General features: G+C 31.0%; 2 protein-coding genes across 3 annotated transcripts in view; one reads left to right on the top strand and one right to left on the bottom strand.

Annotated features, from left to right (window-relative positions):
* The first annotated feature begins 403 nt into the window (after positions 1–403).
* On the top strand, positions 404–3,573 carry LOC124540117 (stress-associated endoplasmic reticulum protein 2). Its single transcript, XM_047117548.1, has 3 exons — positions 404–559; positions 1,328–1,442; positions 2,674–3,573. Exons 2-3 carry the CDS (start codon positions 1,356–1,358, stop codon positions 2,779–2,781), a joined length of 195 nt encoding a protein of 64 aa, XP_046973504.1. The 5' UTR covers positions 404–559; positions 1,328–1,355; the 3' UTR covers positions 2,782–3,573.
* A 2,011-nt stretch (positions 3,574–5,584) lies between these two features.
* Positions 5,585–12,440, bottom strand: part of LOC124540007 — a 141,986-nt gene continuing 135,130 nt past the window's right edge. For both annotated transcript variants that reach the window (XM_047117404.1, XM_047117405.1), the window contains exons 5-6: positions 9,491–9,716; positions 5,585–8,831 (exon numbers count right to left, since the gene is read on the bottom strand). In XM_047117404.1, coding sequence (XP_046973360.1) covers positions 6,622–8,831; positions 9,491–9,716 — 2,436 coding nt within the window. In that variant the 3' untranslated portion in view covers positions 5,585–6,621. The remainder of the gene's footprint in view (positions 8,832–9,490; positions 9,717–12,440) is intronic.

Here is a 12,440-nt window from a genome sequence, read left to right as displayed (position 1 = left end):
AATATTCAAGTATGAAACTTCAAAAGCAAACACAGAGTAGGTATAATAATTCAGATTACATATACAAATAGTAATTTTAAATGTTTGACTAAGTTAAAATTTAAATTTGGAAATTTACTGCCATCTAGAGATAAAAATAAAGAAATACACCGCAAATTACTGTCAGTGTACTGTCAAACAAACACATAATGTGGGTCTTTCTGTGTAGATGGCGCTGCATGATGTACATATTTATAATGTTAATAATACGATTCTGTTATTGTGATGTTCAATTACATTTAATTAAAAAACTACATTTATTTTCATTAAATATGTACTATTTATTAATAATTAGAAATATTCAATAATGTAAACAAGATTATGGCAGCACAAAACTGACGCGTGTCAGCTAGCGCTTGCGCGATAGATAATAGAAAATTTCCTCAAGTGACGTACCGACGCGACGTGTTGACGTTTTTTGTAATTTTGCTTCGCTGGTCGTCTGGATATTTCACTTTTACATACGTGTCAAGTGAGCTTGTGCGTGTTCGGCTTTAGAGCCTTTAATTTTAAGACAATTGTAAGTATATTTAAATTATTAACAACAATATTGTGTTTTATTGAAAATAATGTTAAAGCGTGATTCAATAATTGCTAATTCAGCATATCAAATTGAAAACATAATATTTACGTTATGAAAAATCTAGAACGTATTCTCGATATATGCTTGCCTAATCTACTGTTAAATTAACTTATAAACTACGGCACAAATCCAATACATATGTTCGTAAACTACTTTAAGTGACGAGTTGTAGGTAATAGTTTAATTTTATGCCTGGTTTAATACTTGCATGGTTAACAGCTGTGGACGTAGGATTTGTTTAATAGATTTAAGATCATATTTCGACAATCTATGTAAATTCAAATAACTCGAAGCAACATTAGATTGTTGAAATTTGATCTATTTAATATAATTTATCTAATTGGTTACCTATTCACCAATCTGCTTATATTGTTTTGTTTGTTTGTGTATCCCTTAAAGCAATTAAGACCAATAATATTAGTGAACAGTATTAAATTAACTATCAATATTAGAAATAATGTTATATTAAAAAAAATCTGTTATTTTTACTATAAATTGTAATTTCATTGTGTAATTTAATTAAGTTAATTAAATATCATTTAGTTAATATAACTATTTAAGTATAAGTAAAGTAACAGACTGTAAAACCACCTACTGCTGATTAAATACCTCTTTTTTTATAACTCATTCCACCATATTGCTTCAATGTATGTCATAGCTAGAAAAATAAACAATGACTAAAAATTAAATTTTTATTTGTTTCAGGACGAATATCACTGATTTATTTACAACAATGGCACCCAAACAGAGAATGCGTATTGCCAACGAAATTGCCAGCAAAAACATCACAATGAGGGGCAATGTTCCCAAAACCACAAAGGTAAATTTACCTTACCCTTAATTACATCATATAAAATACTACTTTTCAGCTTCACTTTCGAGTCTTGTTCATAGGTTTTGTGATGTAGAAAAGTAAGCAGCTTGATACTTATGGTATGGTAATTATGTCAAGTGGTTCAGTGGTATTAGTAAAAGACTAACAGAGAGACAGTTAGTTTTGCATTTATAATATTAGTATAACATTGACTTTCAATAATTCATTCATTCCTCGTTATGGCTTTTAAGTAAAAATCAATTTTTTAAATCTTGTTTTCTTTAAGCATTTTATGTCATTATAATACTGCAATAATATTATTAAATTTAAATAATATAATACTATTAAACTTAAATAATTACTAATAATAACTTCACTTTTATAAATAATTACAATTATATACCTGAAACCAATTATTTTCATGGATGATAACAGCGTGAACTAAATCAAAATCCAAGGTTATGATAATATTGCTACTGAAATCGCACATGTGTTTATGTAATTATGTGGTCATTAAAATATATATTTCTTCTACCATAATGAGATGTGTATTGAGACTCACTATTAACTCTCTGAGACCTGTTGTACATTTGCTACCTATATTTTGTAAAAAGGTTATATCTGCAGTGGTATATCTGTAATGCTGTTAACCGACATCTGATCGATTTTTACTTTTAATGGCAAATTAATAAAATAAAAGAGAAAAGATTTTTACTCTTGATGGCATATTAATAAAGAATCTCTATCAACATATACATGCAGTATTTTCATATCTTAATTAGTTTTAGAAGTCATTTAATGGTCTTATTATTAATAAGTTACATACATTTACATTTTTACTAAATTTTTTGCTCATAATACTCAATTTAAGTAGATAATGGCAGATATGTTTATGTGAATGAAATCCAATTAATTATTTAAAAATATTTCCTATATTGCAGATTAAATCAATCAATCTTTGTCTTATCATTGATAGCATAACTTCATCATAATATAATTAGTATCAGTAGGTTATGATAAATATGAGTTAAGGTAAAAACAAAGCATTAAAAATGATTGAAGATTAATTGTATTTGTAGTGATTGTAGTTGGAGTAAAAGTAAATTGAACAATACTTCACAGGAAAAGTCTGTAATCAATTGGTCTCTGTTAGTTTTTAACATGAAATCATTCTAACATGTTTAAATGAGTTCTCTTAAAAATCCAAATTAAAATTGTTTTCTATTTCAATTTTCAGGAAAAGGAAGATCAATATCCAGTAGCACCATGGCTTCTTGCTCTCTTCATATTCGTAGTCTGTGGTTCTGCTGTCTTCCAAATCATACAGTCCATACGGCTGGCTTAAACCCTCTGTGATTTCCTTCCCGACTGATAATTTTAGTAACCTAAGAAATTGTGGCATACCCCAAACAGTTTTAAACAATGAAGGTAGAATGTAAATATGTTTTAAATATAATGCTTTAACATTTGTTTTACTACATTACTGTTTCATCATCGTGTGTCTGCTATTGTCATCTTGTGCCACAATTTCTATAAAACACCACAACTCCTTGTAATAATTGAATATTTTGTATAACAAAGTGTTTAAGCTTACAAGGTGACTGCGCATTTCCCCTATGTAGCTTTCATAGTTGCATCAAATTGTGTTTAGTCTAAGCGCAGATTTAAATATAATCTCAAAAACATTTAAATGTACTATATTCTTGTATAGTGTAAATTTAATTAGGCTAGATTCATACTGGGTAATTTCTTTTGAATGGAGTCTTAGCCATGCGAGAGAACCTAAATCAAAATATTACTATTAGCAAGTACATTTTTGGAGGTTATGTTTGTGCTTAATTTTAACATGAGAAGTTGCTCAGTGTGTTTCTAGCCTTAATATTAAGATGTAACCAAGCATTTCGATATATTAATGAAATTATTTTTCCATTCCTGAATTATTTTATATAAGACCAATTTATGAAAGACGCACAACATCATAAATTTGTTTAGCAAAATTATGTTTTAGTGATTTTTTTGTATAATATTAGTAAATTTTATTTTTATTTTATTCCGCGCCACCGTTATGAAATTATTTGTCGGTTCTATTTTTAATTTTAAATGTAATTTATTTGTTTAAATACAGTATATTTGTCAATGTGTTTTTTTTTAATTAAAAATAAATACTGATGTGTCTATAAATTGAAACATGCCTAAATGAATTCATCCCACCTAATATTAAATTAAGAACTTCGATAAATGAAATAAACATTTATAATTAAATTAATTCCGATTAAGAAACAGGTTTGTCAACTTGTACTAAAATATATGTAAATGGTTAAAAATCATAAAATTACCTGATCAGTTAATTTAGAAACGTGAAGATATCAACAAGTTTATATTTTAATAAAAAAATATTTGATTTACAAAGAATAATGAAACTAATTATCATGTCAGTTATTTTTATTTTATATTTAAACATTACATTTATTCAATAAAGTAAGAATCATTACAATCAAAACAGATGATGAAGCATTTTGTCAAAATGACAGATTTCAAAACACAACAGCAATTACAAAAAAAGATCGTTATGTAGTGACGTGGTTCTTTCGACAATAACTTTTAGTCACACTATTGGCATTTGATAATAGTTGCCAATCGAAACGATTAGGTACGGCTTGTGAAAATAGCTTTCATAATAATCAACAATGTTCAACAGCATCTGTTCACTCAAACTGAAGTGAATAGTTATGTTGAACTCGATGGATATTTGTATGATTTCGTAAATTTTTACCATATTATTGTAACTGAGATCGAAAATAAGTTTGGTCTTAGGCCTACCGAGATTATCATTAACTACTTACTATTGCTTAAAAAACTAATATTATAAATATTAATCAATTGTTTTTTTACAAGTCAAAACAGGGATTGTTTGGTAGAGGTCGCTGTAAAATGGTGAAATCAGAAGAATGAAGAATCAGAAATCAGAATGTGACACATTGGAAAGACATATCTTTCAATTATTATTTTTTTTTTTTTTTTTTTTTTTATGGCATAGGAGGCAAACGAGCAGGAGGCTCACCTGATGGAAAGTGACTACCACCGCCCATGGACACCTGCACACCAGGGGACTTGCAGGTGCGTTGCCGGCCTTTTCAGCTGCGTGCAGCCGGTCACTTGACGATACATTTTAAATTTCTGTTTCCAATTAGACCAAGAATCAATAATGACAAACATGTAGATTTTTACTGACTTCAGCCTTTTTCTAATTTTGTTATAACTATTTACGAATATTACCTATATACCTTTTCATTGAAAATATAATGAATTTTCATTCTCTATTTGAATAATTTATAAGCATTTATTCATTGAATAATTTATTAAGTACAAGCATAAAATAAAAATTAAATATTGTGTGATATATAGATCACAATTTTCTTCTAAATCCAAAAGTTAATTTTCAAGACAATAACTAAGATATATTCGTAATTTTATTTAAATCAAAACCTTAACTGAAATATGAAGTAGCTTGAAAAATTCTCTCATTTATAAAAGAAAACAAATATAACAAAACTTTCAAACATTAATTTTTTTCATTTGTAAAAGTGTCATGTCATATAATATTTAATATATATATTTATATAATTTAACACATTCATCCTAAAGAGCACTATCTCAATAAACTTCGTTCGTTCCACATAGGTAAGGACGTATCACTTCGCTGCTGACGCTACATGTATGGTATATGCATTGACTAAGTTTTGATTATTATATTAAATATAAATTAGTTATGAATTGCGTGTCATCTTAACTTTGATGGGTTTTTTTTCTTGTGTTATTGAAACATAATAATTCATATAAGAATGTCATAATTTTTTATCTATTTATTACTTACACAATCATTTTTGTACTTTAATATTCCAGGATGAATTAATTTTAATTCTTAATTTCTATTTGTAGACTCTTTTCCAGACGAAAATAGCGTTTATTATAATATTGTTTAATATTAATTAGAAACACAATGCTCTGTCTACTTTATTCATGTGACAAATAATTGATATTAAAAAGAGACCAAGGTGTGTTCAACAATTCACCCGCAATCTACAAAGTTAAAATTAGAAAGACCATAAATAAATATTTTAGAAAAGTCTTAAAATAAAACGATTATATATTTATATTCATTTATTTATCTTCAAAGCATCTCTTAAACAGCAATTTTACATTTCGTTTTCGAGTGCGTCAAACCTAAAATCAAATCTATATTACACAATATTTTAACCTATATGGTACAAACAATTTACAATAATAAGTATATAATATAATAATTGTCATGTGATATGTGATATTTAGAAATAGAGCCCAACTATATGCTAAGGAATACAATTCAAGTTGGTCTTAAAAAGTCTATAATGAATTCGGATATATTTTCTTAATCATATATTTTTAAATACAACAATGATATTTTTTATCTTTAGCAAAACAATAACAACCAAATATACGTTTTTTTAATATCAAAAATTTAAGTAACAGTAATTGGCTTGCAAATTTCCATTTAAACAAATACAACTCTTACACGGGAATATAATAAGGGCTATATTTCTATAAAATGTTTAAGGCTTAATTAAATAAGATAATAACTAAATTGAGCACCTATTGTAGCACCGATTTCTGTCAAAATTATATTTAATCTGTATCTCAAGGTAATCAAAAAAACTCTATGGGTAAATTGATTTTAAGAAAAAAAAGTAACAAAACGCGGGAAAACACACAATATAACGCTGGGTGCTTACAATTTTTATGTAATTTGACATATGTCATTAATAGTGTTTATTTTTGACTACTAAATATCGGTGAGTGGAATATTAAGACGCTTACAATACGAAGTTTAAAGGTGCCAAAAAATATAAAAACAATATGTATGGGAACCTTCTATCGCCTCATTCTTTTTACAAAAAAAAAAAAAATTGTATATAATGTTCTGTTATAAAAAAAAATTGCATTTCAGACGTAATTGAAAAAAAAAACCTCTCTGATCAGCCTCTACCTTTATTATTTATCTATAGTATGACACGCGAATGAGTGGTACATAACAACTAGAAACTAATCGAACTACGGAGGCGACATTTCAATACCATTTATAAGAATATTGCTTAAAGTTTTGTGACTCTAAAGTGATCTATTATTGGAATAATATAATACAATTAATCTACTTTAAAGTATCATAGATGGCCTCGTTGGGATATGTACCATTCAAATGGATACTGTTGCTAAAACTTAATGAATTATCTTTACCGAGATGAACTTCCGTTCTGTCTAAGCTCTGATCTGGGTAATCATCCATATTACTGGTTATTTCTAATCTAATCGCATGGGTTTTTGGTTCTGTACTTTTATTGTTTTTATCACGTTCCCATGAATCTATAGCTATAGAAACATCGTTCTTGCTTCCCGTTTCATCGAAGTCGCTCGAAGCAACACTTGAATTCTCCAATTCGAAATCTGTTGATCTTTCTATAACAACGACTTCTATATGTCTGAAGGCATTGTCAAGGTTGCCATTCATCTGTCTCGCTCTTTCATCGTTACGACTGTTCACTTCCTTCTTTACGTTGCATATAACAGGATCCGTTGCAAGTATATCTATGTTGTAGTCATAAGTTTCCTCTTCACTGGTTTTATTACCGTTCGGCGTGCATATCTCTGCGTATATATTATCAGTACTGGAATCTGTGTCTAACTTCTCTTCTTCGATGTCGACAGCATCCGCTACTTGACCGTAAGGCAGATCTTCAATAACGGGTAACTTTCGTTTTTGTATTGATGATATGGATCGTCTAAGTTTCTTCTGGATTTGTGGTTCTTCTTCCGATATATCGATGGGAAGTGGTTCGTCTATATCCGATCTGTTCGGTGTAGGCGCTCTCGGCTTATCGATTTTCTTCCGGAAATTAACGAGTTTTTCGCTGTCATTGGAACGTTCCGTTTTTGTCGGCATGCTGTTGCTATTGCTCGATTCTTTTTTATCGGTTGATTTTTTAGGATGAAGTAAATTCGAAGTGGACTTACTAAGCACCCTTTTAGTCTTGACGTGAAATTCTGAGCATAATTTCTCAGTAATAAACGAATGCTGTTTGTAATTGATTTCGAAGTCACTATCGTTGTATAGAGATCCAGCTCCAAACATATTAATGTCTTCACAGCTTTGTATCTGATTGTATGATTCTGATTTAACCATCGCTTTCTCGGGTATCAGATCTGGTTGTATCCTCTGTCTTCTCTCGAGGTTCGAAGACGATTTGGTTGCTGCTGATTTCTTAAGCATATTTTCGTCAAGAGATTTCAATTTCCTACCAGAGCTAGAGTCGCTTTCCATCGAACCACAATAGTTTATTTGATCGACGCTAAGATTTTTCCGGCCATGTTTCATATTTATACCGCTATCTTCCTCTTCCGTATACGAGCTGTCTGGCATGCCAGTCTGTACTGACACCGATTTCGTCAGTACAGGCTTTTTGTGACTCGAACTGCATTGACTCGTACCCATATCAGAGGAAGAAGTTGTGAGGCTTTTATACGAATGGCTCTTTTCAGCCGTTCCATCGTTCTTTCGAAACGCACCAAATCTATCTTCAATTAGCTTCGCCATATCTTGGTAACGTTCTATAGAGCTGTGTTTCTCACCTAACGGATCGAAAGGATCCTTAACGTCTCTATACTTCTCACCGTTTTCGATTGCCGTAATTTTTTCATCTAACTTTTCCGTGCTCTTCAAAAGTTTGAGATTTTTGAACCATTTCCCTTTTTTCGGACCGGAATCTTCCCTAAATACGTGCATTTTGTCGTTGGTGAATTGCTCTGATTCAACTTTCTCCTCGCTCTTATCGTCCTTGCCCTCGTCGTCACTGTACACGTCGTAGTTCATATGCTCGAGTTCGTTTTTACTTAAAAATATAATAGAACCTTCGGTTTCATCCGGTATATCTTTTAATACTTTATCACTTTTTCCAAACAATCTTGACGTATCAATCTTCAAGCCTTGAAGGGTGAATTTCTTTTCCTTTTCAAATTTGACTGGTTCATGGTCTTCTTTGATAAGATCCTCGACTGTTTTCGCTTTGCTTACGACAGTTGAGTTTGCGTAGGAGATCTGCCTGATCCAGTTGTCAACGTTTAGTTGACAGAAGGTTAGAGCTTTCTGAAGGCGTGCGGAGAGGAACATTCGCTTCTCGCTTTCGAAGCCGAGCTGCGTTCGTCGTACCTTTATATTGCTGTTTAACGGTAGAAGTTGTAAGGTTTCTTTCGGATGGTACCGTGGGTCGACTTGCTTGCTCGGACTCGACGGTAACGAGTTGTATTCCGGGAGAGTACACATCACCAGCACTGGTTCCGTGCTCGCCGCCCGGAGCAGAAGGTCTTCTGTAAATTAAATATTTTCAATATTATTTTATGATCGATATGTATTTATTATTGCAGAGTTTATAGAGGAATGATGTATGTTCACGTTCATGACAAAAGCCTTAATTTAACGAATAAAACACGTCGGACTGGTCCACGGGTCTAGTAATGCAGGTTTATTTATAGGATCATCTCAACGCACTGCGAGCAATAACGATTATTATCGATATTTTATCGTCCGTATCGTAAATTACCAACTACAATTATGATATCATGTGATGTTTTGTAATATCACCGTTAAAAAAATATCAAGATTACTTTCTTTGGTTTTTTATCGTTATTAAAGGGACCGGATCGGTGAGTCTAAGTATGTAAAAAGTCGTAGTATTAAATTAACGTCTTATTTATTCAAAACATGATGGCATCACTTGATTGTAAATTTTTATATTTCTCATCAATATTAACATTAAAGATACAAAATGACTTCCTAAAAGTATATAAATTAATGACAGAGTATAGGTTTTTAAATGGTAAGTCGAAGGAAAAAAATAATAGTCAATAAAAATATATGTCATACTTTGACAACAAAATATTTCACTAATTAAAAAAAAACAAAATCTATTACGAATCAGACAGTTTAAAGTATCGAATTGTCAAAGAAGAAGAGACAATTTATTTACCTCCAACATCATGTGCCATTTCGATAGGAACAGTGCCAGCCAGCAGCCTCACTCTGGTAGGTAGCCTCCACAGGCTCAATAAGTGTGGTAGCCTGTGAGCTCGCGAGGAAATATCTGGTGGCACCGGAGTCGAAGATGGTGATACATCATCCCATTCAGCAGGGGACAGCTCCTCTGGACATACTTCGTACATCTCGCCCTTGGTGTTTATTGGTACGAAGAACTCCTGTAATTTTATGGTATCCTGTTAGCTATCTATTGCAATTAGTATCGATTTAATTTCTGAGATATCAAATATATAATACACATGCATGTATGTTCAAAATAATGTCAGATGCAGCGTTTATTCCCGTGTCCCCATAAAAAGTGATATAATTGCACTATTTCCAAAAATCGTATTTGCCAAATAATCATCGTCATTATCATAACACAAAACAAAGTCGCTTGCCGCTTTCTGTCCCTATACACACTTAGATCTTTAAACTTACTCAACGGATTTCGACACGATTTTTTTTAATACATATATAGATTGACTCGATAGGAAGGCTTTTGTTTATAATATTAGAACAACATAGCTAAGAAACACTGATAATTTTAGAAGTTTCTAATGTGATGTGAGGAGTAAATCCTACGAAATATTCGCTGACAAATGTTCAACGTTTTTACATCATAATAGTCACACATAAATCATGTTTATATAATAAAATGAATATCCGTCCTAATAAATATAGCATACTATATATGTATACAGTATGTAAATAGAATGATGTCAAAAAATACCGTTCAAAACCATAGAGCCAATACATTAGTATTACACACTCTGGTTCCAAAACTAGTTTTCAAATGAAGTCTGATGTTATCACAACTGTAATTAAATATATGAAAAAAAGGCGAGTAAATTAAAGAGGTTATACTATAAAATAAGTCATATCACGTGTGGATGTAACCTAAATAATAATATTACTCTCTCCAGTCATTACAATACCCGCAATGTCACGCAACAGGTTATTGTTTATGGTTACATTTCAATATGGCCGCCTTATCGGCTGAAGGCTTACAGTAAAGCACGTAAATGTTTGCAAACTTGTCTCATTTATTGAGACTTAAGTTATCAGCGGCTGTTAATTAAATATTAGTCGGGTATGTAATTAAAAAAAACCTTTTCTGTTTGATATTCTGAGAAAAATACTTACGACTTAGATATTCGACAAAAAATGGCCTCATTTAACGTACCATAAAGGTAATTCTGTTTAACATTATAGAAGATATTAACGTATACAATTGATAGCAAATTATTTTATCCGATATTCAAATAGAGATGGCAAGAAACAAGTAATAATAAATACGCAGCATAAAAAAAATGTAAATCAATGAATCTATTCCAATTTTAAATCAAATACAAAGCGATGGTATGTGTAATCGAGTTATCATATTCATGAGGTTTTATTTTTAGTTTTTTAGCTATTTCATGTTCTGCCTTAACATTAAAACGAAAAAAAAATGTAAATAAAATAACAACCTCTCTTTTCCTCGATGTAACGATTTTGATGGCAAACCTAAAAAGACTAAGCTAAGCTCTTTCATAGAAAAAGGTAAAGAGTATTTGATAAAAAGAAGAAAGTGGACAGAAAATGAATATCAACGATTAATATCATCCCAGTAAATATCGTTGGTTTAAATGAAATATTTCACCATTAGTATATCACTGTGTAATCAATTCGTGACACGTTCACCCGCTAGCAATTTAGCTACGATCAAAACTGATTAATCCTTTACTTAGCGGTATAAAGTACCACAGTGCGTAAAATCGTTTAAGCATATTTTTTACGCGACTGTGACTTAAATAGCTGAGATGGCCCAGTGGTTGGAAGGCGTGCATCTTAACCGATTATTGAGGGTTCAAACCCTACAAATCACTGAATATTTGGGTGCTTAATTGTGTTTATAGTTCATCTCGTGCTCGGCGGGGAAGGAAAACATCGGAGCATACCTGCGAATTTACTGCAGAATTTCGATTTAGACATGCATCTAATTTCATGGAAATTCTGCCACAAGTGTATTCCCGCCAAGCAAACCCGCATTGGAACAGCGTGGCCTTATGTATATAGCTTTTGTTGTTCTTGGTCTTCTCACCTTAAAAACGCAATGCTTCTATTAATAAACGCATTGTATTTTTTTTTAAATAACTTATTGAATCTTCCATAGGACAATTTCTTATAGAATAAGTACATACTTGTTTATTAACTAGTATTCGTTTTTGTAATACAGATGAAATATTTTCGAAAGAATGCCATGGATCGTGGATACACCAGCATTACTTTTTCGTCCTTCGGATACTGACAACGTTACCAAAGTTATTATGGTAATTATGATTCTAATGTTGATGAAGATCTCCCGGAACAATTTACAGCTTAGGGGAGGAAAAGTTATTAATCTGCAAATCTAAAATGTACCACTTTTCATGTCAGACAGTAGACTTTTGAAACGAGATATTTTCCTTCTATTTTTTTAGTATAATCTGCATATTTTATCCTCATAATTTCAAAAATTTCAATAGTGTCTATCTCAAAATGTATCGAGCACGGAGGCGTCGAGGCACATGTTCGCCAACGAGTTTGATATAACCCAAATACTCCATACAATGGTGTAAGCGCTTATCTGATGCGAGTACAAGTTCATTACTTAATACATCTTACCAGACACTAGGGCTGCCACCTTTAACATTTTATGTAACGAAACAATACCATATGTTCAGCAAGGTTTGTTGTAAATATAATTATTTATATATTTGCAATGCCTATTTTAGTAGTCTTATTTTTTAATTGAAAGATTGATAAAATAGAATTTTCGTCGTTGCAAAAACAAAGTATGTATCTTTTTGGTTGTATCCTTTTATTTTTCGTTTAAAAAATAATATTTTTCTTAGAAAAACATTTGTAGTGTCTGCTAC

This window comes from Vanessa cardui, chromosome 24 (genome assembly GCF_905220365.1).
Source record: "Vanessa cardui chromosome 24, ilVanCard2.1, whole genome shotgun sequence".
Lineage (NCBI taxonomy): Eukaryota > Metazoa > Arthropoda > Insecta > Lepidoptera > Nymphalidae > Vanessa > Vanessa cardui.
This window is presented reverse-complemented; position numbering and strand designations above follow the sequence as displayed.

Bases quoted from the DNA above. Each gene is read 5' to 3' on its own strand.
- LOC124540117 (XM_047117548.1), top strand. From the start codon at position 1,356: ATGGCACCCAAACAGAGAATGCGTATTGCCAACGAAATTGCCAGCAAA. The intron at 1,443-2,673 runs GTAAATTTACCT...TTCAATTTTCAG, and splicing joins ATGTTCCCAAAACCACAAAG to GAAAAGGAAGATCAATATCC.